Raw genomic sequence first — 27,840 nt, 5'->3', positions numbered from 1 at the left:
CAGAAGTGTTTCGTCTACTCCATCTCTATTAAGCAGGTTGGAAAAAGAAATGGAGAGCCCTTGTGTTTGCGAGTGTGAGTATTTGAGTCCTCTAAGCTTTGCAGAGATGCATCGACAGCACAGAGTTGCGAAACATGATGGATATGTCCTGTTTCAAGCTAACAATGGCCTCTGGTCCCTTTCAGCAGAATTTAATCAATATCAACAGTTGTTTTTTTTCTCAAGCTGTCTGGTGCTAGGAAAATGGTAAATAAATGGTAAATGGACTTCACTTATAAAACAAAGATGTGCCTCATTGATCCCAAAAATTGCTAAAAAAAATATTTTTTTATTTCATTGAAAGCCTAATGTTATAAATGTGTTGTTTCAGTAGCTGTTTGCTCTTTTTATTACATTTGTATTCAGAGCGGAGGCTACCGGAGGATGACTACATCATTTTGGTCGACAGTCTTAATGAGGCCGAATTCCATAAACCAGACTACGGGGACACCATTGCCACCTTCATCACAAAAATAATCTCCAAATTTCCATCCTGGCTGAAGTTGGTGGTTACAGTGAGGACAGGCCTAGTGGTGAGTGGGATGTTTCTCTAAAACACAGCTCACCTGTGTGTCTGAAAGAGATGAAGCGCACACATAATAGTTTATTTATTGCTTACTGTATTTATGTATTGTGGCATCCAGCCATGCAGCCTCTTCCTTCCCCTCCTCCTGTTTACTTCATGTGTTTTTTTTTAAATATATTTTGCTTTATCTTATTTTTAATATATTGTAATTTTTCATTATGCATTAACAACCCCATTTATTCCATTGACAAAAGTGGTTGAAAAAACACATTTTTGTACATAATATCTACAAACTGAATAATGATGAACAGGTAAGAAATATATAAATAACTATAGTGTATTCTTGTATGATCGTTTACATTAGTGGGCCTTTTCTTTTATTTCATGCATCCTGATTTCACCTTGTCCCACATCCGTGTAGCCACATGCTAATGCATTATACTAAGCACAGGTTTTTTACATGATAATATTATCCATAAATAGATTTAAAATGCATATAGCTCCAGAGGGAAAACTGTCCATGTCACTCCGGGACTTAATGCATTATTACATAAATGTATTACATAAATGAATGTGGCAATCCCCTCACTCACTGTCGATGGGACTGTGACTATGCAAAAAGTATTTTTCGAGACTATTTATAGATCTCATTGTAAATAATCACTATAAGTAGGGTTGATGACCTTGACAATGATTTCAACACTACAAAAAATGTCTTTGTTCTCAGTTTAATTAGGATGTGGATTGCTACATGTTTAACTTCACTTTGGTACCAGAAATCTCTGTGTAAATAAGTCTGAAATCCTTTATGAATAAAACATATATTGAGAGCTAACTATAGACATAAGATAAATGAGAGAATAGGGTTGTGTACTTTGAATGAACCAATCCTCCAAGCTTCACCTTACCTCAAAGCACCCAAATACATAGAGGTATTACTTAAACCTGCTTCTTTTGTACTAACTCCCTGGCCACACTGTGCAGTTTGATGTTGTGCTTTTACTGCCACGATATAGACATTGTGGCATTTGGCACTGCTGCTCTCTCTCTAGTCTGATGTATTTCCTCAATCCGGTTGGTAATCCCACCAAACAGCAGACACATCTGTCCACTGCCAAAGCCAAGCCTCCAAATGCTGCATGGATTACGTCCTGAATGGATGGCAATACTACTGGGAGTCTGCTGGGAGTCTGGAGCTTGACAGCCAGCCAGCTGGTTACATAATTGGATTAGTGTTTTGGAATACACAAAACACATTTGGGGTCATTTTTTTCTTTTCTTTTTTTCGTGATGCATTTGATGTCAGCGAACATTAAATATCAACATCTAGCATAAAACGTACCGCCACCGTCTCACTCGTGCAGTATCCGTGCCCCCCCCCCTTTTCTGGAAATGTGACAAGAACAACTCACTCTTTTATAACAACCTGGTTATTTCACCGTGAAGCGAATCAAAGGGTTAAGTGAAGAACTGTCCAGGACCACAAGTCAAACGCTCGCTGTTGAAGCAAAATGTCAGTCGCCGTGAACGAGGAACTGAGCTGCAGTAACATGAACTTTTTGCCCAATCAGTCATAGCCGGTTTTGGCCAGTGTTGAGCAGTTGAGGATGGCAAGAGAGGAGATGAAATGTGAATCTGAGAGATGCCTGTGAGCAATGTTGGAGCTTGAGTCATTGTCACACTATTTACTGTACTGTATCCCATGGCTCTGTGTGAGTCAGAGGGAACAGCATCTGAGGAATAGGTCCTGTTTTTGGTGCTGTTAATTTGTCCTTAGCTAATGCAGCAATGTCACGCAAACAAGAATTCATTAAATATTAAAGTGTTTTGTGTGGTATCACGTCAAACTGGATTTCACCATCGTTTTACCCATTCTCCTTTTACAGGAAATCACCACCCTTCTTCCCTTCTCGGGCATTTCTCTAGACATCTTGCCAGACAGCAGCGACCTGGGCGCTGACCTGAGTGATTACATTCATCACCGGGTCGGCGGCAGCACCCAGGTTGCCACGAATGTTACCACACCGACGGGCTCGGCCCCTGACCCTCTGCTCCTCAGCAAGTTCAGCAGCCATCTGTCAACACGCAGCCACGGCTCCATCCTCTACCTTCAGCTGACCCTGGATTTGTTCCACAAAGGCCACCTGGCTCTTAAAGGAGGAAACTACTTGGTCGTGCCCGTGTCCTTGTCAGAGGTCAGTTTTACAGAGCTTCTTTTCAACATACTAAGAGTTTTTATCGCCCCAGGTATACATATTCAAAACACCAGCATGCAGGTTAAAGTGAGGTATTAAATCAGATTTGGACTATTCATAATCAGTTGGTGAAAAAATTGTGAACTTAAAGGGAAAAATTGCACATCACTTGATGAAAGAGATACCTGGAGTGACTGATGTAAAGTATATACCACTTTAAGTGGTATATAGAGCGTTTAATTATGGCTGACCGCAAAGGTGGCCAACCACAGACGCACAGCCCATATGAGCTTCATTGAACAGTGTTTATTCAACATCAGTGTCACATGTTTCAAACGAGCGCTTGGAAAAAAAAAGGACGTGTGAACAGTCATGAAGAAATGGCTGACATGGATTGTTTGAAGTCATGTGTGGACAATTAGCCAGAACATACTGTGTAGGATTCATCAGGCAGCGTATAGCTGTTTCAGCCCCTCTGCAACCCAGAATTGGTTTGTATTAAGCATCATTGAAGATGGGTGGATGTGTAGATGGGTGTTGATGAATGTTTCCTGAAGATATTCATATAAAAAATTTAAATAGTTATCTTAAGCAATGCCTTTTTGTTGTATTAAACCCTTATTCTTAGTAACCGCTTCTCACATCTCACAATAATCAGTTGACCGCCACATAACAAACGACTTAATACTTGTGAGTAACTTCTAGGTATGTCTTCTATAGGCATAGTTTATGGAATTTGTAATATTATGACAAGTCATGACATTTATACCACATACTTCTCATAGTAATATAAATCTGCTGCGTTTCAGCCCTTTCTTTTAAGAAAGTGTTGCTTACTTTTCCCCGATTCATGCTTCTCATGAAAACAGGAAAAACATATATATGATATTGTAATTGATGATTAATAATGTCAACAATGATGATACAATTAGAAAATTGTGCATTTTCTACCAAAGACCTAATGCATTTATTAAGTCATATTTAGGTAAAGCTGCTTGGAAATAGCTCCTGAATTGGTGGACAGTAGTACTCAGCAATATGTATAAGCCAACTGAATCTTTATGTTTTTAATTGTAACGTGTTATATTTTGTTTGTCTTAAAATTTTTCATTTTCCAGCTATTATATATCAACACTGACCAGCCATAACATTACGACCACCTGCATGGTATTGTATAGGCTCCTCCTTCACTCTCCAAACACATCGATCTGCACATAGTATCCACACATTTAAAATCACAACCAGCAATAGCTTGCTACAGGAGGTCATCTGTTCGACCACACAGGCAACATCACCGAGCCCCGGTTGCCCATGTCCCGGTCACCGGATCACCTCTTTTCTGTCGGGATACTTCAGATCGGGAACACCCTCAAGAGCTGCAGTTTTGGAGACGCTCTGACCTAGTTGTCTGGCCTTCACAGTTTGGCCCTCGTCAGACTGGCTCTCATCCTTACGCTTGTCTGATTTTCTTGCTTCTAACTCATAAACTTGGGAGGACAAAATGTTCACTTGCTGCTCGATGTATCCCACCCACTAATAGTCACCATGATAAAAGAGACAATCAGCGGTTATTCACAATCACCTGTCAGTGATAGTATAGTTGTGGCTGCTCTGCGTACATTGGAAGCTAAGAATAATGCATTAAATGATGAGCCAGATTATTGAAATTACTAGTTGGCTGGTTGAATCTGGCAGCTTCAAACAGGTGAAGTCACTCAACTGTCAAAATCGATCAAAGAAATGGCCCATCATCAAATCCATCGTCTGATCTGCCTCGTGGAAGAGACACATGAGCACAGACAGATGAATATTCACAGCTGCGAAAAGTAATGCATACATTGTTTGAGTGCCAAAATGTACTGAATACATTATTGAAAAATTCAGCATCTGCCTCTCTAAGTGGTGCAGCGTGCGCTGTTGTGTTTGACAGACAAGGTTGCAATGAGCAGATGTTCAGCACAGAATTCACTCAATGACACAGCATGAAAAACAGTATTTATGCCTCTCGATTTTATAAGATAGATTTTTTCTTGTACCTTCAGTGTGTTTCGGACCCGCCCTCGTCCTCCTCATCTGCTCAGATTCACAGTCGAGCATTTCACACTTGTCAGTCATCTTGGTTGAGACGACTGTTGTGATCGTGAAGATAAAGCAATCTGTGTCCACACACAATCGAGAAATGCGAGGTGCACAGTCGATAATATATTGCTTAAGCTTGTTTTTCTTCTTTAAAAAAAAAAGAAGAAGAGGATAATAGTGTACCCACATGGCACTCAGCTCAACAAAAGATAAAAATGACAGGATCAAAAACATTTTACAGTGTGCCAAAAATAGTCCTCAGCAACTAAAGTGAAAGACGGGCATATTCTATTGTTACATAATAATCAGTGTAAATGAGGACAACAGATAAGCAGGTGCGATACACACCAAGAGTTTCAATTTGAAGTGACAACAAGCTGACTGTAAAGAAGCATGCCTTTAGATTTGCCAATATAGGGAGTGGGTGGTAAGAGTTGTGCACTGAGAAGTTCACTGAGGCTCATCCAGTGAGACTGTAAATGTCTCCAACACTTATATCAGTCAGTAGGTGCTTTGTGTAATACTTGTTATTGTTCTTGCATGCAGGCAACTTTTAAATACATAACATCTAGGATACCAATCGAGACCAACATGGCAGATAAAGCACACACTATTGCTAATGTACTTCCAGCTGCAACACATCATCACCTCTGTATCTTTTGAGTTAGATGTTAAAATAGTGACAGTGATGGGACAATTTTGAAAATGTTTGACTTGATGAATACCAGAAAAATGAATGAAATTAGTTTAGTGTTAATGTTATGCGTTGTGGGATTGGAATGTCCCTGTCGTTCCTGCAGCAGCCGTTCTGTGCAGTCACTGCATTGTTCTTTCCCGCACGCAAGCTTTCAACACACTTATTAATATTCTAAACATCTGAGATCCAGGACACCTGATGAGATGTGACATGTCAGACAAAATCATGGGCAAACATACAAGCTAACCACCTGGATAGATTTCACTATTTCTCTTTTGTTGGATCTACATGTTTTGCTTCAGAATAAGTGGCAATTATTGACCATGATCCATGACAGCAACAAATGCAGCACTGAACACGAGCTAACAGGATCGTGGAAATGATTTCACATGAAGATGTTTGAAATCATTTGTTGCTGACTAAATGTAAAGTTGTCTTTCACTCCAATTATGTATATATATTTTTGACAGAATATCAGCCATAACAACTCGCGCTCTCTTTTAGGTGTACCTGCTGATGTGTCGTGTGAGCTTTCCGGACAAAGATGTCTTCGAACGGGTACTTCCGGTGCTAAATGTGGCGCTGGCGTCTCTTCACCCACTGACTGACGAACAAATGTTCAGGGCACTGAATGCAGGCAGTGTGAGGGGGGAGCTGGAGTGGAAGGACTTCCAGCAGAGATTAGACAGTCTGGCTGGATTCGTGGTAAGACTCTTGATGAAACTGTCCGCACGGGTCTGTAATGATTCAAGCATTTGTTTTGTGTAAGTGTGGCGTTTGTTGATTTGTTTGTTTGCACATTGGTGTTTAGGTGGACAACTAGATGAATCACGACGTCTATTTTCACTTGATGATTTTAACCACACTTTTATGACGCTCTCGTGTTTGTAGGTCAGACGCAGAGACGGCACACGGATGCTGTGTCATCCGTCCTTCCGAGAGTGGCTGGTGTGGAGAGGTGATGGAGAAAGCACCGACTTTCTTTGCGACCCCAGGTGCGGCTGAAAAGGGAAAAGTTAGAGCCGAAAGTTCCCAAAACACTTTTGTTCGTGCTTTTTTCTGATTGGGGGGGAGAGGAAATGATAAATACTCCATGTGTGTCTGCAGGAGTGGCCACGCCCTCCTGGCTTTCATGTTCTCGAGGCAGGAGGGCAAGTTGAACCGCCAGCAAACTATGGAGCTCGGACACCACATCCTCAAAGCTCACATATTCAAGGTAGCACTCACTCAGAAACTGTGTCTTTAACCGTTGGTGCATACAACTGAGTCGAATCATTTCAGTGTAATGCTTCCAACCACACTACCCTTTCTGATATTTTCGAACAATTTGGGTAAAGTAAATGGACTTTATTTATATTTATTCCTTCCGCAGTCCCAGATGGCTTTATGCATACATTTGCCAATGGTGATGGTGCTGCCTTGCAAAGCTGCTCGTTTTTTCATCAGGAATACAATAAGGGCTCAGTAGCTTGCCTGGGAGATGCACTGTCGCATTGACAGGATGAGATGGTTATTACAGTATGACCCAGTCACCCAGCTGAGCCACCGCTGCCTCAAAGATGCAGCCTACCAGAAAACATCTGGTCAATCCTGCCCTCAGTGCCGGAAATAACTTGTGTCTATTGAGTTATTACTAATGTTAGCCAAGGTTAATGAATCTGCTGGCCATACTGGAGCAACACTTTTGCCTGAGGTGGACAGATACTTGTAGGTTCCTGCTGTTGTTTCAGGCTGTCGGCACTTGTTAAACGATTAAAAAAAAAACAACCACCAACAAAGAGTTAAATGTAGGTTGCAGCCCGCAATAGATTCTGTCTTTACACTACAAACATCCAGTAAAGATGACAAACATTTACTTACTTTTGTGCTTCCAGGCGTGTAGACCAAGTTTGAGAAATTCTGATGTCCAGACTCAGTCCTGTGCGCAGAGATAGTCTGGTGAACCTTCATATCATTATTTTCATAAATATGCTCCGAGACTACGTCTTATTTGACTTGATATTAGTTTGGTCAGCAAAAGAGCAGGTGCATCATGAGAAGGGGCATCCCAGTTAATATAAGTGAAACTTTATACAAATGCAGTTTGCATATTCTCAATGTGAGTGAGTGGGTGCAAGTATTGAAGGCTAATCGAGGAATCTAAATATCCTCGAGGTGGTCATTTTAGTGTGTGATTGTCGGTCTCTGTGTTTGCCGTGTGATGAACTTTTGACCCGTCCAGGGTGTGACCTGACTGCACCCACACTCACGACCCTGAGTGGGACAAAACTGCATAGGACGTGAAGAGATGGACGTATCCAGAGTGATAATTGTGTCACCAAATCATATTTTTACATATCATTGCACAATGAGACAGAATGTGCAAGGACAGACAGAGATTATGCAGATCTTTTCCTGAGTGTGTGCCGTGTATCCGTGTATCAGGTCGACTGCACCACAGGGTTTATGATTAGAACTGATTGTGCTGAATTCTGTCTGATTAAAAAGGCTTCGCATAAACAAGATCCTCCACGTTTGTGCTGCACAGAAACACAGTAAGACACACAAGTAAGCGTGAACCCTGGTTCCTACCATCACCCACACACATTAGCAGTATTCGTACACATGTACATAAACGCCCACTGTGAATGTTGTGCTGTTTGTGGGCATGGCTCGCACTTTGTACATACTGCTTTACTCCTGGGACATAAATCAAATTCAGTGCCACAGTTCTGAGGAAATCCTAATCAGCCTCTCTCCGTGTCTTTTTGTATATGTCTGCTTGTCGTGCACGCTCACAGGGTCTGAGCAAGAAGACAGGTGTGTCCTCCAGCGTTCTTCAGGCCATGTGGGTAAACTGCAGCACAGACAGCCTATCCGCTGCACTGGCCTCCCTGAGGAACCTTTACACGCCGAACATCAAGGTGACACACACGCCACAATGTAAACCACTTGAATACATGAATCTATATTTTAAACTGAGATTTGTGTTTTCTCCAATTCTGTAGGTCAGCCGCCTCTTGATGCTGGGTGGAGCCAGCGTGACCTGGTGCACCGAGGTGATAGGACACGCTCCCATCCTGTCTGTCCACGCCCACCTGGGACACGTGGAGATGGTATCTCTGCTGCTTGAAATGGGCGCTCCGGTAGATGGGACCACTGACAACGGCATGACGCCTCTCTGTCTGGCTGCCGCTGCAGGTCACGGCGATATCGTCAGCCAGCTGTGCAAAAAAGGAGCCAAGGTCAGAGTCATTTTCACGTAGAGATGAGGAGCAGGCGGGGGGGGGGGGGGGGTGTCAAAATGACCATATACAAATCAATTTTTAATCTGTGACCAAATACTGTCTCGCTACCTTCACACCAGTGACATCTTGAACCAGCCTGGTTTTACATCAGCGCCGCTTCAGGATCTATTCTGGGAGACGGATGACATAAACAAGGCTGATCTGGGCCACCGTATTAGAGGCACTGGCCAGGGCCAGCTTTGTAAAGTCCCTATGTGTACCCCTTTTGTGCCAGGTGGGCCACGCTGATAAGAATGGCCAGTGTGCGCTGGTGCATGCCGGGCTGAAGGGCCATGCAGAAATCATCAACATCTTGCTGGGCCAGGACTGGGGAGCGGAGCCTCCCGCTGATCCACAGCAGCATCACAGCAATGAGACTGTAACTGGGAAAGCACAGGCTGCACAGCAGGCTGTCACGGCTGCAGCGAGTGTGGGACACACACAGGTATGCTTCACATCCAGGTCCTGATAATGGGAACATTAAAAAAATATTTAAAAAATTTTACTCTGCTGAAATGTATCTTAAGGTAGCCTTGGCTGTCTCCGAGGATTTATTAGATGTTGTTTGTTATTTTCTGTGGTCAGGGTCTGCGGATGCTTTGGTCTGTTTTGTGCACAGTGAGCCAGCAATAGAGGACTGTAAAATTGTGTTTTCCTGCAGGTGGTGAAAAGCTTGCTGGACTTGAAAGATGAACAGCTGGCGGTGCAGATGGACGCTCACGACTCGCTCTGGGGAGAAACGGGTGCATTTCTCCTATCAGTCAGATAAATTTAGCTTTCTCACCTCTTTCTGTCCATCACCGTGGTTCTGAAGTCATGCTCCGGGGCTTTAGCGTTGCATTTCAGGCACATTGTGCCTCTGTGTGATGAATACATATGAAACCACTACCTTACTTGTTCATGCACACACCGGGAGGGCTCCACTCTGCTGCAGGAGATCAGCACAAGCCCATTAACTGATTTCAGTATGTTGATTTTAAGATACTGTGGTGATTTGATTTTCAACAGTTTTCCCGTTTTTTTGGACAGGAATGCATCACAATTATCATGAAGAATATCTACATTTGAAGCATCTAAAAGCAGCCCTTATTCAATTATAGTACTTTTACCTCTATCACAGATGCGATAGTGCAGCCTGTAGAATTCTGTTAAGTCCATTTCCTGAAAGCATACTGGATGAAGAGTGTATCTCTGCCCACAGCGCCATTACACTGTAATTCTATTAGAAAGTGCCCTGCAGTCCTGAGACAGAAATAGTGTACGCATGAAATGCCCTCCTAAACATTCACCTCTGTATGTACACTCACTGGCTGTGTTTTATGTTAAGTGTTGGCGTCATTGCATTACAGTCCATTTGTATCGATAAAATGATCAGACAAGGAAACATGTTGAAGCCTAATTACTGCAAACCAGAGATTTAAAGCAGCGGCTTAACCAACTTCCACTGCAGCTGCAACAATTCACCTTCAGCACAGAAAACTGCGTGGTGCTTTTGTTTGTTTTTTGTGTCGTATGACAATAACTCCTCGTTAGACGCACTACTAGAAGGCAGATTTTTTTTTTTTTTAACGGAAGCATTGCAAGAAACATAATGTCATTCATCAAGGGCGCTTGGAGGTTAGAGAATAACGTCAATAGTTTGCCTCAATCCTCAGCTGCTCGATTAGCTGAAGACCTTCCATACCGAAGAGAGACCTGTGCTCATCGTTTGTCAAAATAACACGAGCTGGTTAAGGAGGGTGTGAGTTATCTCATGTTTATTCATGGCAGAAAAAAACTGTTATCATACTGATCCTGTAAAAGAGAAACACTTTTTAAAAAAAAAAAATATCTGTAGCACTTGTACGATATCTAAATTTGGGTTAAAAGTTTTAAGATAATTTTTTGCAGTTCACGAGATAAACCAAAGATATGTGAAGAGCTGCAGCACCTGTGTTGGAATCACACAGATTATGTAAATAACTACCTTGTTTTTCCTTCTGTTTCTCCCCCCTGCTTCTACTTCTCTCCTAAATGTGTCAATTACATATTCTTCTCCGCCTCGTCGTCTCATCTCTACGCCGACCCTCTGTCAGGGCTGAGCGCGGCGGCGGGGAGAGGGAGGATGGAGACGTGTGCGTTTCTCCTGGAGAGGGGGGCGGGGCTGGAGATAGCGAACCGCAGAGGGATGGTCCCGCTGCTTGGCGCCACCAAACATGGACACGCTCAGGTGAGCACCAGGATGCTTTTCAACTTCACCAGTTTTTTGGGGTTTTTTTTCTGCATTTTGCTATAATTTCCCCCTCCTTTTGCAGGTTGTGGAGCTGCTGCTGAAACAAGGAGCCGACATCAGTGTCAGTGACAAGCAGGGTCGGACTGCCCTGATGTTGGCCGCCGCTGAGGGCCACATGAGCACTGTGGAACTCCTGCTGTCAAAAGGTGAGTCCTCATCTTCAGCCATCAGACCCAGGTGTGTTTTACAATGCAGAACAATATGCGTACTGGGTTTTTCTTTTGTTTCCAGGTGCCTGTCTGTCCACTGCTGATCAGGAGGGGTTGACCGCACTGAGCTGGGGCTGCATGAAGGGTCAGAAAGGTGCAGTGCAGCTCCTGGTGGAGGCGGGAGCAGACGTGAACCTTCCAGACCGTCAGGGACGCACCCCGCTCGACCTGGCCGCCCTGATTGGAGATGCAGACACAGTGGGTTACATGTTCCTAATCAATATATAACAACTTAATTTGAAAAATATCTAAGTTAATACAAATACTTCATTAAACACATTGTTGAACTATATCTTCATTGTCCCCATAACAATACAATTACAGCAAAACACAGCCACAAAGCAACTGATAAAAATATGTCAAAACATAATCAGTCTGTGGAATATATAATTTACAGCAAGTGCATATCCTATACCATGTTTTGCAGAATAACACATTATAGATAAACTGTTACTATTATGACAATAACAAACTGATAGCAACTGCTAAAGATTCAGTAAAAATATAAATGTAATGAACTCAGGAGCTCTCTCTCTCTTCTCCTCTCTCTGTCTCAGTTACATTTATTTGAATCCATTGTAGCCGCGATGCGTTCCTGGCCTGAAATAAATAAATGTTAGACCATCCTATTAAGATCCCTCTGCTGCTGTCTGCATGTTGGTAGAGTAAATCAGCTGTTCTGTTGCTGCTTCTTCTCCTTGTCATTAGTTCATTATTACGTTTCTTTCAAAATCCTCTGTAAAGTTCTGCATGACTGCTGAAATGTGTGTGAAATGGACTGATTTACTCAAACTAACCCAAAATAATGTGTGTGTGTGTGTGAGAGAGAGAGAGAGAGAGAGAGAGAGAGAGAGAGAGAGAGAGAACTTAGCTGAACTTAATGAGTGAATCAGTTATTAGACTGACCCACATAGTGCTGACAGCTCAGCAGCTCAGCAGCTCACCAGCACAGCAGCGTTACGATTATATGCACATCATTCAGACAACCTAATTTGGAAGAACAGGTAAAAGTATTGAATCAGTTACATTTTGAGATTGTTTTTTCTACTTTTTGAAGAAACACCTTGTAACTATACTTAAGTACTGATTTGATGTAACTTGCATTACACTGATTAGATCAATCCCCTACAGCGAGGAGAGGCGCTTCAGGTAAAACCTGTCATCAAAAGACTGAGTTACAGACATTATTTCCTAGGTGCTAAAAGGCACATTACAATTTAATAAGCATTATTCTAAGCTGACTTAAGCAATAATAAATACATTGTAATTACGGAAAAACTGAAAATTAGAATTTGGCCTGAATTGAAAAAAAAAGTACAATTTCAGTTACAATTTAATAAAACTTTAAAATAACTTTAGAATAAAACTTCAATTGAATTTTGACAAAGTACGAGAGCAATGAAATCTGATGACAATCAACAGTTTTCCAAAGTCAGTCATGTATGAAGACAACTTTAACGTCCCATAATGCAGTAACGCGAGCACTCAATCAATTGGTGTCCAATTACTGAAATTGTACCTGAATATAAACATGTTGTGATTCAGGTGCACTGCCTGGTGGAACACGGCGCCGTACTCGAGAGAGGAGCAGAGAACAACACAGGCAGAGGGTCAGACCGAGTGACCGGCTGCCAGAACCCAGCGCTGGTGGCTTCGCTGCTCAAGAAAGGATCCAAGATGGGTACGAGCTCCGTCTGCCATAACAAACCCCTGCAGGACAGTGAATCCCTGCTCCTGCTCAAGAGTACTTTTTTTGTATTTATATCTGACAGAATTCAATCAATGAAGACTTAGCTCAGATAGATAGATTTTGTATTTCCCCATTTCACAACCCTCCAGCCGATTGTTACTCTATTCTGCTGCACCGGCAGTTTCACTTCCACTTTTCTAACTCCATTTTCTCCTCTTCTCCTCCCCCCCTTCATCAACCAACAGGCTACAGGACGGCTCCACACGATCGATCAGGTACATGATTAATGGCGGACACAAAGTAAAACAGACAGGGCAAGACAGATAATATAAAGATACATGTTTCTACCACTCCATCAGGTCATGCTACATGGGCCATGGCTTCCTCCAAACCAGATATTCTCCTCATCCTGCTGCAGAAGCTGATGGAGGAAGGGAACCTGCTTTACAAGGTGTGACGCACTGGATTGGAAAACAATGTGTTGCTCGGAACCAATGGATTATTTGTCAAAAGTAACCCCTGCTTTTGTTTTGTACATTTCAGAAGGGGCGAATGAAAGAGGCAGGCCAGCGTTACCAGTACGCCCTCAGGAAGCTGCCACGCGAGGGGCAGGGAGAGGAGCTGAAGGGGCTCAAAGACCTGCGAGTCTCCCTCTATCTAAACCTTTCCCGCTGCCGCAGGAAAACCAACGTAAGGTCCACAGCTGGATCAAACCGCTCATGCACTATTTAACTGCGGGCAGGTTTATTGGACACTCGGGGAATGGCAGGGTGGGGGGGCTGGCACGGCGAGGCGGGTGGTTCTTTAAGATATATAATTTATCTGGATGAACATAAAAAGATAATGTCAGCACTTGTCTTCGTACACTGTGGAAATATCTCTGCGCTTCAGATCTAATTTCATGTGCTCCGGGTAAACAGGATGTACGTGTAAGACCTGCAAGCAGGTGGTGACACGGTGAATAACCGTGTGCCGTTAGTGTGGAGATAGATGTGTGTGGCCTGCAGCCAGATTTGGAGCCCACCCTGATGATGACAGACGTCCTAACAGACTGTGTAAAAATGCCATCCGTAGGGTCACTGTGGCCGATGAATAATGGAGCAGATAATGTGATGTGATAAGGTCACTCTCTCTCTGGCCGAGCAAACTCTTTCTCGGTGTCTCTACACGGGTGGGGTGGGGTGGGGGTGGGGGGTGGGGGGGATTTACAGCGGACACGCCAGTGGGCTGGCTAAAGCCACATATTATACCAGAATGCAGGCAGTGAGGGCCAGCGGAGAGACTACATGATACCGTCATTAAACATTTAGCAGCACCAATGTTCACAATCTCACAGTCAAGGCTGCCATTTTGACCTCACTCTCAAGGACAGAATCACAATGTGTTGGCATCATTAAATATTCACCTCGGCGTGATGATGAGAGCGCTAAAAAAACCTAAAGAAAACCAGGCAGCTCTCCACGCTCCTCTCCCTCGCTTTCACTCCCCCGGTCAATAAAAATGATCGCGGCGTGACTTCTCTTTTATTACGCAGGCTTCGATCTTCAGATCCATAACAAAGTTGCAAACAAACATTATTTTTATTAGAATGCTCTCAAATTATTTTGTTGCAAAACAAACACTCTCCAGCCAGTCAGTGTGTGTGTGGGGGTGGGGGTGGGTTGTTTGTTACTGGGCTAATGTGAAAACTTTTCTTTCTGTCTGGAAATACAGGATTTTGGCATCGCAGAGGACTTTGCAACAAAAGCCCTGGAGCTGAAGCCCCGGTCTTACGAGGCTTATTATGCCAGAGCACGCGCCAAGAGGAGCAGCAGGTACGACAATACTAAATGAGGTGTTCTGTTTGAAAGTGGGAACGTTTTGCTCAGCGGAAAGTAATTTTGGTGAGAAAGAGCAATTCACTGGGAGGCTGCGTCTCTGTGGCACTGAAAATTAAGTCTTTTTTTTTTTTTAAAAGTTCCTTTGTTCGTGTTCTCTGTCCTCCCCAGGCACTTTGCTGCAGCGCTGGCAGACCTCCACGAAGCAGCGCGACTCTGCCCGTCCAACCGGGAGATCCGGCGCCTGCTGGCACGAGTCGAGGAGGAATGCAATCATCATCTGAAGGCATCCAGCAACAACACGGCGCAGGGTTACAGCAGGGACCCTCACTCCCACCACCATCAAGCCGCAGAGGATGAAACCGACGTCTTTTCGCAGGGAAGCTTAGAGAGGCAAATCCCGGCAGAGCAGGCCGACGGAGAGAAGGATGAAGACGAGAAGGAGGAGGACGAGGAGGTGAGTCTGCAGTGTGTGAAAAGTCCGGACTTCTGGCCTCTGAATCCGTACGCTCCGAACAGGACTCTCCCCGGAGGCGTGGCCTTCGGGTTAGCTGATCAGTCGCCGAGTTTCCCCCAGGAGGAATTTGTACAGAACCAGCTGTTTATGGACATGAATGAGCCTGCTCCCGCTCTCGGCAGGCAGACCCAGAATCAGGGCACCAGGACTCATCACCACTGCCACTCCCTCCAGACGGGGGGCAGAGTCGGGGGCAGGCCTCTCTCTCTGTGCGGCCCCTCTAGTCCTCTGCCAGGTAGACACATCTCCACCTCCTTGAGGCCCGCTCCGATCATGGGTATTGACATTGGCCCTGGCTCAGCCAACGAGCATTCTGCACACAGCCCCACCGAGCACTATCACCCCATGTCCCCCAACAGCTCCTCCCCACCTGGACCTCTGCACATGTACCAGCCCCGCTCCTCCAGCTTCTCCAGGGGCTCTGACAGACTCTCCACCCACTCTGTGGCCCTGGACAGCCTGGCTCTTGCTCTTGGCTCTGGTATGGAGGTCAGGAGGGAGGGTGGCGGTGGTGGAGGAGCAGGAACAGCTGGCTCGAGGGGCTCCAGCTCCAGCCAGGCCTCGAGTGGGAACCTTTCAGACGGAGGCAGGCCACAGGCTCCAGAGGCCCCGTGCCCGATCAAGAGCAGCGGCAGCTTCAAGACCAAACCAGAGCTCAAGCCGCGACCCTTCATGGGGGTGATGGACAAAGCCGTTCGAGTCCAGGGCCAGCAGACCACTGGCCTGAGCCGCCAGGGTGGAGGAGGGGCCGGGGCGGAGAGCTTCAGCATGTCGGTCATGGAGTTCCAAGGACTGAACAATGAGTTTAAGCGTGCCTCGTTCCAGGAGCAGCTCTCTGTGAACCAGAGCAGCAGCCAGCAGCAGGGCCGGGAGTTTGGGGACCGACTCCACCAGCGAGAGGCCCGAGGGACCACAACCACCTCCTCCTCTTCCCAACTGCGCTTTCCTGAAGGGAGACACAGACAGGCCAGCCTAACGAGAGACAACCCAGCTCTGCACATGGCCCCCATCAAACCCAAGCGCTCGTTTATAGAGTCCAACGTCTGAATTTAGTCGATCAAAGCACACACACAGGCTGTTTTCCAAGCTATGTCCCACATAAGGTAGCAGGGGAGACTGGTCCGAGAGCAGCTCCCCTCCCTGAGCCTGTTTTGTAGATTTATGCTGCTGCACTGCATTTACAATCCGGAACCAGTGTCCTACTCAGGCTGCTACGCTTTTGCTTACATGTATACAGCTACACTAGTGTATTCAAGAAAACCAGACATACCTTAAGTAGGGATTGGAAAAAAAAAAAGAAAAGGAAAAAAAAAACAAAAAAAAAAACAACAAAGTAGTATACTGTCTGAAGTTTTAATTTATTATATGAGATATAGAATCAGAGAAAGCTTTGTGCACGGATATACAAAAACCTCACGCTATTTAGTTGCAGAGTATGACCATTTCTATTATCGAGTGTCTTTTAAAAAACATTTATATTTGTACGGTGTACACTATATTTGCAGATTATATATTTCCCTGTAAGTGGTTATCTGTCAGCATTTCGGGCTTCAAAAGAAATTACTTTGTGTACTTGAGATAGTTTTTCTTGGTACATTTGATAAAATAGCCACTGTACATGACACTTCTTGTCATAATCCAACATTGACTTGATTGCTTCGATATTTACAGTACATGTTATTTATTTTTGCATAGCAGAGAACATATTCATATGAAGTGTTTATTGGTTTATTTGGACAGAGCATTTACAGAATGTAGGATTAAAACAAACAAACAAAGAATCCTTAAGAGACTTATTACATCATTGTATGTCCATAGTTGTCATATGTCCTTTCCAGAGTCATACTATGGATTACAGAATCTTACCACATCACTATTGTGGTATAATAAAATATTAATGAATCACATTTCTACATTTCTTGCCTCTTTCACAGTGTAAAACAGAAAATGTTGCTTAAGCTTCGGAGTGTGTATGAATGGATAGAAAGTCTTTCACAGTGTGACAAAACGCATCTGACATTTAACAGCGCTAATACAATAAACGACTGGAAATCTGTGGACGGTGCAATTTCTGAATATTGCTGAAACGCCTCTGTAGCAGCCACAAACACTGGATGTTAGTGGAGTAAACCCAAACAAGATTTTTTTAAAACGTAAACGTCTCCAAGGTTCAGACAATTCATAAAATGTAAAGGCAGTGCTCAGCGACAGGCATAGTAAACTTGGTTATTCATGTAAATAACCTCCATGAAACAATATTTCTAAATCAGATGTTAATATTGGCTCACGCACTTGCCTCATGACAGGAAGATCCCCGGTTTGATTCTGGGCTTGAGGGGGTTTCCTGTGTGGAGTTTGCCTGTTCTTACTGGGTGTGAGTGAGTTATTAGTTTCCTTTCTAAGGTGTGAATGGGAGCGTTTGTCCTGTGACGGACCGGTGACGTGTCCAACGTACACTTTACTTATCATCAGTTAGAGTAAGATAGATAAAAGCAGTAAGAGGATGCATGGAACTTACATTAAAAGAATTACTATATGTTTTTTGAAAACTTAATAATGTTTTAATTTCCATAAGGCAGCTCATGTACAATGACGGTCAGTAAAAAAAAAATATAGTAAACAACGAAAGCTCTACATTGTGGCAGCCGATTGTATAATATGAAAGGATTGTTAGTGGAAATCCTCCACCCAGTCTGCTGCCCTCATCACAAACGTACATCTCAATGCTTTTTCTCCTCCCGTATATCTCAGTTTTTAAACATATCGAAACTGTCGCCCTTTTCCGGGTAAGAGGAATAAAAACATTGGTGACCATGGAAATGCTTATTTGCTTCACTTTAGCCCGTTGCCGTCGGTGCCGTTGCACAATGGTGGACACACTTTGCGCGAGCGCCACAACTGCCAGGAAATTACTTATGATGACAATTTGATCCATTTAGAGCAGCAGCATTTAGAAAGTATGAATGGAAGGGCAAGAGCAAATGAAATGAGCCACTCATGGGTTAGAATAATTGTAAATTGGACAGGTAGTGCTACGCCTCGGCTTATGTTTATACAGGAATGTCAAACAAACCCCTTCAAATCAGTTTTGTTGTATGAACTCTGTTACAAAGTTCCTAATTGATCCATATTCTATATATTTTAAAAAACATATGTATAGAAGAAAAACAGATAGGCGTACTAATATGGATCAGTTTCTCCATGAGTAAGGCCATTAAACCCTGAGTGCAACGCTACGGCACCCCGCTGATCCTTATATATGTAGTTAAGGTTAACTGCGTGTAGGATCGGCCAAATGAAGGGTTATAAGCTCTCCCCAAGTGGCGTCAATAAAATAACTTGTTTGTAAGCAGGGAACTTCAACCAGGGAAAAATAAATCCCCTTTAAGCACACCTACTGTTGAACTCTGTTTTGTGGAGATGAAAATGTGGAGCCCAGCGGGTCAGAGGTCTTCCAGGTGCTACTGGCTGGTCTTCCAGCGGCCGATGGCCATCTTCAGCGTGTGGTTCGGGGTAAGCAGGGTCGTCAGTAAAGGGAGGTTGGTCATCGGGCTGGAGCGATTCTTGGTGTTGATCCAGCTCTGGATGGCCTCTCTCTCATAGGAGTAACCATCTGGTGGGAAAACGAACCCGCAAAAACAAGCAATGAATAAACAAACAGCTGACAATAATGGTTTTTTTTTGTTTTTTTTATTATTATTGTGATAAAGAATTTGAATAAAGGGAAAATTAGTTACCTGCTGCAATAACTGGATCCCTCATGAGCTCTCTGGTGATTGGACATAGGAACTCATCAGGAGTGCCTGAGCACACCGAATCACTCTTCAGCTCCTCCACCTTCCTCAGAAGTTTATTGCGCAGCCCGACTGACTCTAAACACACAAACACAAGAAAGTCAACGCCAGGAAACCGAATAGGACTTCGTGTGCTCTCATTAAGTAAAGCGTCGGGCTGAACTGACCCACACATTAGCGCGTATCATAATATGCATATCAAGGTTTTGAGTGTTTGTCATTGGTGCATTTGGCACCTTTCACTCTTGGATGGCAAATGTGAGCGTGGGTGAGTGTGAGCATGATGGGAGCAGACCGTGTCTGCTGTCTGTCCAATTCAAAGGCACCAGTGCTCGTCAGCTCCAACACTTAGAATGCGAATACGGGAATGAATCAAAGTTAAAAAATCGGCTGAAGTTACCAGACCAAAGAGTTAACCTCAGGTGAAACAACACATCACAATCTTATTGATTCCTCTCATTGCTTTGAAAAATAAGACTGTTTCACAGGGTGGGAGTGCAGTGGATGTCGCTACTCGATACTGTTCTCTAAGTTTGTTCTTGTAAACCCCCCCCCCCCCCCCCCCAAAAAAAAAGTGGGATTCATGCTGTGTTTCTAAAAACAGAACAATGTGAACACAAGCTGTCACAGCACTGAAGCTGTGTAAACGGAGCACTGATTGACAGCGGCTGTGGGATGGAAATGACGGCATGGCAATACAACAAACATTTGCTGACAACTATGTGACGAAAAGTGTCCTGGCTGGTACACTGACGACAACGTGACACTCCTACTTTGGCTGGGAGCTTTCACCTGCTGCAGAAAATAACGGAAAAGTCGGGTAAAAAAAAAAAGAAAAAATATAATCAGACCGACTTGGATATAACTGAGACGGTTTAATGATATTAGGTGTAAATCTACTTTAAACCTTATGGGAAATTCTGTTTTGAGGATTGGGTTATGTAACTGATGAAGTGCCCCAGATTAAAGTCAGAACTGCTGAAGCCCGAAAGCCCCCGTGCTTTTTTTTTTTTTTTTTTCTTCTTCAGCGCAGCCTAATATTATGTAATCTCGCTGAGTAAAACCCCCTTCAACATTTATTCCTTCACCCTTACTTTAATTTAATGTGCCGCCTGTTATCCTTGTAAATAGTTGCAAAAAAATCCTAATCCACACACTTCCTGTTCTCCCTCACAAGAGACCGAGCCTGTAATACTCATAAGACCCAGCTTATGCTCTTACACTTGGGACAAGCGGAGGCACCACCGCCGGCGAGAGAAGCGACGCAGCGCCCCGCCGAGCAGGCGAGTGACGTGTGCCGTCGTCCTCACCTATGTGCAGCTCTGACGCCAGCGTCTCCCTGGTGAGGCCGAGCAGCTCCGTCCCGTCTATGTTGTTGGCCTTGAACTGCTCCACCAATCCCCCGAGGCTTTCCTCCACCAGCCACTGTGACACGTCGCCCTCCGACCAATCGCTGACCAGCATCTTCGATCGGCCTGCCGAGGTTCTCCCTGAGAGGATGAGCCGGAGTGAGACGGTCAGCCTGCGGCCTTTTGAAATATGAGCAAATCTCCCCCGTGCAGGAGGCCCCCGGAATCGTGCGCGCTGGTCATCGATCAGGATGCTGCGGCCGACGCGGACACAGAATAAACGTCTGGAGGTCTCATCGACATTTTTCCATCGAACGCAACATGATTTTATGCAGCGGACAAAAAGGCAAACTTGGATTTGGCACATAGCGGTAATTAATTCAGCGGCTTTGTGTCGATCACTGAATGGTTTTTACTTGTGGGACATATTTCCTCCCCCCCCCCCCCCTCACCTTCATTTGATGCCCGAGCTGGCTCTTCTGAAAAGCACAAAGAAGAAAATTATAAAAAAAAACAAAAAAAAAAAAACACGCAGGATGCAACGTAATCTCTGGGTAAACTGGAGACACTTTGAGACTGAAGAGTGATTTAGGGAAAGAGAGCACTCCCGCACACTGCACCTGTGTCCTTCAACACAAGATAACTCTTCAGACAAAAGGCACTGGATTGTCTGACAGCATTCATACTAAAAGAAATAAATCAAATCTTCAGAATTGTAGATTTATTGTTGTTCATTATAAAAGCAGCATAAAAGTGCGGAAGCGAAAAATAGGATTGAAGAGAGACTGACCAGGGAGTGTCTTCCCGCCTTTCCGAGACAGCGTCCATAAAAAGAGGTGGACGAAAGAGCAGGTTAGAAGTTCTAGTTACTGTCCTCATGCATTCACGTGTCACCATTGCATGCCATTAACGTTGTCGCCTGTGCTCTCTCTCTCCCTCCTCTTTGTACCTTCCTGCAGCGTTTCTCACCGTGAACCTGAATGTTTGCGATCTGTGCCTCCGACATCGACTCATCAAACCTGCCGCTCGTGGATTAGCTCGCTGTCTGTCAACGTGTTTGTTTGTTTGTCTCTCACTCTGTCATATCTTTTCTCTCCCTCGCCAAACTCCAGCTGGTTCGGGCCCAAAGCGGGTACCTCTGGATCCGCACGAGGTTTTCTTCCGTTCTGCCGTCGCCACGCTGGCTCATGTGGAATGGTTGGGGTTTTCTCAGTGCTTTAGTGAGTAATTGCGTGGAAAAAAAAAAAAACCCTCGAGAGAATTGAGGTTTTGTAGTGATGCGTGTGCCGTTTCCTCACTGTGCTCGCTGCATCCGTCCACCAGCTTCCAGATGTTCACAGTCTTATCCATGGAGCCAGTAGCAAGCAGCTGTGACGTTGGAGAGAAGGAGCACGCCGTCACGTACCTGCAAAGAGAGGAAAACTTTTACCAATAGGTTCATCACTACGGCAGAAAACCTTGGCTTCGATATGAAAGACTGAAAGAAATGTAACATTAGACGGGAATTAACTGTAAAAAAAACAACTACGCGGGACTTCAATGATATCAACCACGATTCAAAAGCGGAGCCTCAAGGCCTCACATCTCGGTCACCTTCAGAAAGAGTTGAAAAGTGGGCACTCCAGCCTCGACGCCGGGCCGATTCACAAAGCAGTGACGGAAGCGCTCTTCATCAGAGGGCCAATTCAGCAGTGGCTTACCGCGTCAAAGGCTGCACTGACGTCCAAATAGGGATTAAAATCAAATTTTCGGTTAATTCAAGAAAGTCTCCTCAGTGTTAATGAGGACAGTCTCTTCAAACCCTAAGCTGGATTGCCGAGAAATGTTGATCCACAACCAATCGCACTGAACCCAAACCTCAGACACTCTTCACACTGCTACATTAACAGTTTAAAGTCAAATGAGTTTCCTGGAGGCAATTTTATCTGGAGTCTTGAATGCGAAAAAGAAAAAGTGATTGATTTTTTTTCAGCGCTTGCTCAACTTGCCTCGCCTGCTTCCACTTCAGGCAGTGATTTTCCAAAACGACTTTGATTTGCCCCGCTGAAAAGAGCCAGCTGCCTTTCACACACAGGTGGCTGAATGGACGTATAAATAGCTAGTAAGTACGATCATTCATCTGTGGCCTATATATTTTTCTTTTGGGGGGTGGGGGAGTAGTTGAGCCAGAGTGGTCCTACCTATTTCTAAAAATGCATGATTGGTGACCATGAAGCTACACTTTTTACTTCCTCTACACAACTAAGCAATTTAGGATATTCAAACGGATCGAACTGAAGGTTTAAAAACTTGTCGGTGCAAAATCGAACGTTTACAACAAGATCACCGACGCTTGTGTTGGCTGCAGCTTCCCCTGAGAAATAAGAAGACCAGTCCCAACGCCACAGAACCCAAAATACCGCTCAAGTAACTGCTGCCTGAGTTTTCCCGACACATAAATCTTAAAACGGCTGTTTTTAGGATCACTATTAAGTGGATGAGCTCACTTCATGACAGAAATGTGTCCATTCACCAGCGTTATCGAGTCGGGGGTCGTGGCCTGCTGGAGCCCGTCACACGGTGTTGACAGTGTGTAAAAGGTAGGTTACACCTTTATTTACACCCACGAGGCAAAGAGACAAAGTCACACTCTCATTATCACCTACAGGGAATTAAGGGTTACTCATTAAGCTACAATGAAAGTTTTTGGATTGAAACACACACACACACACACACACACACACACACACACACACACACACACACACACACACACACACACACACACACACACACACACACACACACACACACACACACACACACACACACACACACACGTTTAGAAGTTTGCTCTCTCGACAAAATGAAAATACAAGTATTACGCAATGATACTGTGTAAAAGGCAAATCAGTAATCCAGCATTTCCTACCTTTTGTCCAATACGACTCCAATGTAGGGCTTCCTGTGCTCATTCCGTTCACAATAATCCACCAAATAAGGATTTCCCAACATACTGTCCATTTAGGACTATCGCTTTGGCAGTTGGGTATGTATAATTACAGAATATCAACTAAAGATAGGTGTTTCTTGAGTAAGTAATACTGACATTATGTAAAACAATGAGTCAATGTTTACCTGTCATGCTGGTTCAGTGTGTGGAGCAAAGCTCCATTTTTCTGCACAAAAAAAAAATGTGTACAAACATAATGAGCATTTGGAAATAAATGGAGCAGCATGCTTTTTAACTTCATTATACAGGAAAATCCTGATAATGCTTAGTAATTCAAAAGAAAAAAAACAACAACAAGGAAACTTACAGCATTGTAGATTGTCACTGATTTGTCCACAGACCTAAAAAAAATTAAATCAGAAAATAAAAACTGTAACTATCCAAGCAATGCTTGGATTTTCCATTCATTTGGTAGAGTACAGCATGTACAGCATGGACAGAGCCACAGCCACTCATTAAAGGAATGAAACGATCCATGTCTCCCCCCAGTGGTCACACTGAGCTACTGCAGTGATATATTTCTACAGCGGGTGGCCTACTTTCAGGGCACTTCCAGGCAAACGATCTATATTTTACATCAATCTCTTCATCCTAAATAGATCTCAACATGGGGTACTCATCCATTTAGGACCAAAACAGTGTAAAATGATGTCGATTTTTTTCTAAGGACTCAAGACTGATAGAAACCTTTAAAATATGCAAGCTAAAAAGCCACCAAGGTATGTGTGCATGTTTTAGCATATTAAATCTGTGTTGAACCTGTTCTGAGCTTAAAGTGTACCACAAATGTTTCAAATTGCGTTTCTTCACATAAAGTAGTGAGACACTCTGTGCCATTACTTTGTACTGCAAGATAGGAAATAAGCAGAGCTCTAGGGATGGAATATATGATGTGTGGCAAGCACATAAAAAAATATCCGACTGTTCATTGTCAGAAAACACTCCACGGAACAGTAGACAATGGAACCCCGCAAAGCAAGAAATCAATCTGCAAGCCTAAGATGCTTTTTAAATGTCAATACCAAGGCTAAAAAAAAAAAATCACTAGTTTGTTTTCTTAAACCTGAGTTCTTACCCAGACACGAGCAGCTGCCCGTCTGAGGAGTACGCGCAGGAGAGGACAGGCGCCGACTGGCCAGTTAAAGTGTGCAAGGGCTGCATCTTACAGGCTGCAAGAAAGCAACAGCTGATGCTCAACAAATATTATACAATGGAAACTTTCACTTTTCCAATAATTCAACTTCAGTATGTTTTAGAATCAGTGTTAATAAACTACTTCTTTAGAGCTGATGTTTTATATGAATATAAACTCAAAAATGTTTCAACCTGTTCAGTTTATGTGTTATAGCTGTGGAAATAACCGACAAAACAATAAACTGAGCAATGAAATCAGATTGTTTTAGATGTGTCTGTATACTGAATGACATCAAAACTGACTAAAAACAGCATACACGAAGGGAAAACGTGTAATGTCTCTGCCATGCGTATGCATAGTACAGACTGACCTTGCTGTATTTGTGCTAAAATGATGTGAAGTATGTGCAACGTGAAGTCTGTCCAATACAGAGCTGGGCGTCAACTCAACCACACAGGCAGTAAGAATTCCTATACGACTACATAACAGATGAATTTTGCCTCACAGGGAGGCCCTTTGAGTCATTAAGTATTCATGAAGTCTGCCACACAGGAACAGCAGGTTTATAACATCATGTGATATCAGTGAGACGCTGTAAAAATCACAACTGTATGAGACACGGAGAGAAACAATCTGCCCGCCTACCTCCACAGCTGAACTTGTTAATGGCCCATATTTTCAGGAGGCTGTCTTGTCCACAGGATGCCAGCTGGAACTGCACGACTTGACCACCTGAACATAAAAATGCAGAAACCGCGTGAGTCTAACGCTCACGTCACACACTGAGACGCACTTTGACGGACACGTCACCTCGCTTATAATCTTTTGGAAAAGTGTACGTTTCACAAACGCTCCGCATTTAGTCTCACCACTGAGGATGCTGGGAGCAAATGTGCAGCAGGAGACCCCCAGGTCGTGGGCGTTCTTCTCCGCAACAAGCTGATTCATGTCCAGGTCCCAGAGACGGAGGTCTCCGTAGGTGGAGCCGGTCATGAACATCTGACTGCACGGGCTGAAAGAGCACGCCACCACTGTGGTTTCTGTCACTCCGCCGGTCCTTCAAAGACAACCGCGAGATCACTGTCAGGTCAAGTCAGCTACAATTTCATTGATGAAGTTCACAATGCAAATATTATATCTTGTGATGCAATATTAATAGTTCAGCTCATTCTGGCAAAAGAGAAACCACTGTAATGCCCATTTATATGACTTCTGCACTGCTTTATCCACAGTTGAGGCACTGGAGCCGATCCCAGCTGACTACGGCTGAAGGCAGTAGATCACAGGGCAAACAGCCTCATTCAAACCTACAAAGCAATTCTACAATAACCAATTAACCTCAAATGCAGGTTTAGAGACTGGTGGGAAACAGGAGGGCGACACCAGCTGCTCATGTCTCCTCCTGAGAAATGAAATCACCTCTGCAATTGTTTGGAGGGGAAATCCCAGAGAGCCAAAGTGCCATCGGCTGCTCCGGAAACCAGGTGGACGGAGTCCGGAGAGAGCGCGCAGACCCTGACGGGGCTGCGACCAGGATGCTCCAGGATGCCTTCGATCTCCCCCGTGACCATGGACCAAACCACCGTGCTGGCATCTGTGGAGCAGGAGGCGAGGAATTGACCGCAGGCACTGAAGCAGCAGCAGTGAACGCCGTAGCCGTGTCCCGACAGCGGAGAAAAGGCCAGCTCCGAGAAGTCACTGGCGTGGTATATCCGGAGCGTTTTGTCCCCGGAACATGTGGCCAAGAGCTTGGCCGAGAAGGCACACCAGTTGACGTCGTCCTGATGGTCTTGTAAAGTGCAGACGAGAGACGTCATCTCTGGTGAGCTGCTCCCAAAAGTCCTAAGAGAAAAAAACAACTGAAAAGAAAGAGTGGTTCAATCGAAATGGAACTGAAGAAACTGCGCAGAGTGGCCGGTTAACAAATACATGGTTGTTGAAATGTTTCTCAATATGATCTGTTTCTGATCACATGACAGTATTTGCTCGAACTCACACCAGCCTTTAATTCAATTCAGTCACACCAAACTGTAAATCCTCTGTTCTGAGACGTTAAAGTCATGAATCAATCCTGCTGTTTTAAACCTACTTTCCATCATTTCTCAGCAAATGATTTCTAAAACCCCTTAAACAGTTGAATTATTTATTATCAGTGAGCACAGAAAACAGTCAGATTTAAAAAGATAACACAAAAAACACAAAAACATTTTTTCTTCTTCATTATTTTATTACATTTCAGAACTCTTTTGGGTTTTATGCCTCCATACTGAAAAATATTAGACATATTTGACACGGAATCCCTTCTTCTTTGTCTTTTGGCTTCTTAATTCAGTTTATCAACGTCCATCTCACCGCCTCCTCCCCTCCTGTTACACAGACCTTCTCCATGTCTGCCTTCATCACATCCACAGATCCTCTCTTATATACATCTATAATTGAAATGGGCTTTTATTGGGTCATTCGTTAAGACAATATATACTTTTAGACTATGACGCCGATGCAGGCACAATAACAGTGACAGCCGTCAGCTGTGGCGAATATTGACGCGTAAAATGTTGCCGTCAACAAGAGGATTTATGTCACATTTCATTCACAGATGTTAAACGGGGAGTACCGAGAGAGAAAACTGAATAAATCGAGCTGTTATATCATTTATGCGTGAAAGTTCACTCACGTTCCCCCGCCGTGCTTCCGTCCACTTCACCGTTGTTTACTTCCGCCTTGATCAGCTGACCGTGACGTCATACGAATTACATCACCATTTGCGCAATAACTCCCTGGAGAATTACGGTAATCCTTGTTTTCATAACTGAATGTCATTTAAGTGTAATTAAGATCTTTATATGATAAAATTGATGATTTTTAGACAGATAGATAGATAGATAGATAGATAGATAGATAGATAGATAGATAGATAGATAGATAGATAGATAGATAGATAGATAGATAGATAGATAGATAGATAGATAGATAGACAAACTGACCAATAAGGACTCACTCTAATGAACCAAAAGATAAACAGAGACTCACCACCAACAGGCAGTCGGAGACCCGTTCAGACAATCTGTTCATTCATCTTTTTTTAAATTTCTTTTTATAGCTCTTTTTACAACTCAGGGTCCCAGGGCACTGAAGCCAATCCCAGCTGACTATGGGGCAAAGGCAGGATACACCCTGGACAAAAAGAAGATTCACTCACAACTGCTGGCAATCTAAAGTCCACAATTAGCCTCAGATGCATGTTTTTGGCCTTTTGTAGGAAA

General features: G+C 43.9%; 2 protein-coding genes across 3 annotated transcripts in view; one reads left to right on the top strand and one right to left on the bottom strand.

Moving 5' to 3' along the window:
- LOC308128526 (protein TANC1-like) overlaps positions 1–16,735 on the top strand; it is a gene marked incomplete at its 5' end in the record, with an annotated part of 38,448 nt that extends 21,713 nt beyond the window's left edge. Inside the window, 18 exons of the mRNA XM_080493526.1 lie at positions 406–572; positions 2,452–2,760; positions 6,041–6,241; positions 6,428–6,531; positions 6,644–6,752; positions 8,317–8,439; positions 8,524–8,760; positions 9,038–9,247; positions 9,464–9,545; positions 10,878–11,011; positions 11,097–11,220; positions 11,306–11,481; positions 12,829–12,964; positions 13,219–13,248; positions 13,333–13,424; positions 13,517–13,663; positions 14,687–14,787; positions 14,962–16,735. Of these exons, the coding sequence (XP_080349652.1) occupies positions 406–572; positions 2,452–2,760; positions 6,041–6,241; positions 6,428–6,531; positions 6,644–6,752; positions 8,317–8,439; positions 8,524–8,760; positions 9,038–9,247; positions 9,464–9,545; positions 10,878–11,011; positions 11,097–11,220; positions 11,306–11,481; positions 12,829–12,964; positions 13,219–13,248; positions 13,333–13,424; positions 13,517–13,663; positions 14,687–14,787; positions 14,962–16,354 (3,875 nt within the window). The 3' untranslated portion in view covers positions 16,355–16,735. The remainder of the gene's footprint in view (positions 1–405; positions 573–2,451; positions 2,761–6,040; positions 6,242–6,427; positions 6,532–6,643; positions 6,753–8,316; positions 8,440–8,523; positions 8,761–9,037; positions 9,248–9,463; positions 9,546–10,877; positions 11,012–11,096; positions 11,221–11,305; positions 11,482–12,828; positions 12,965–13,218; positions 13,249–13,332; positions 13,425–13,516; positions 13,664–14,686; positions 14,788–14,961) is intronic.
- LOC308128522 (WD repeat, SAM and U-box domain-containing protein 1-like) lies at positions 16,648–27,304 on the bottom strand. Of its 2 annotated transcripts, XM_080493520.1 has the most exons (13): positions 27,252–27,304; positions 25,997–26,436; positions 25,447–25,634; positions 25,223–25,309; positions 24,518–24,611; positions 23,750–23,783; positions 23,568–23,608; positions 21,749–21,855; positions 21,241–21,258; positions 20,903–20,929; positions 20,412–20,591; positions 19,045–19,179; positions 16,654–18,920 (listed from the first exon to the last, which is right to left on the bottom strand). In XM_080493520.1, exons 2-13 carry the CDS (start codon positions 26,392–26,394, stop codon positions 18,769–18,771), a joined length of 1,461 nt encoding a protein of 486 aa, XP_080349646.1. In that variant the 5' UTR covers positions 26,395–26,436; positions 27,252–27,304; the 3' UTR covers positions 16,654–18,768. The 2 variants fall into 2 exon arrangements, with proteins under 2 accessions (XP_080349647.1, XP_080349646.1); XM_080493521.1 differs by lacking the exon at positions 21,241–21,258 and having other exon boundaries at positions 16,648–18,920.
- Positions 27,305–27,840: the final 536 nt, after the last annotated feature.

Source organism: Lipophrys pholis, assembly GCF_963383615.2.
Source record: "Lipophrys pholis genome assembly, chromosome: 2".
Lineage (NCBI taxonomy): Eukaryota > Metazoa > Chordata > Actinopteri > Blenniiformes > Blenniidae > Lipophrys > Lipophrys pholis.
This window is presented reverse-complemented; position numbering and strand designations above follow the sequence as displayed.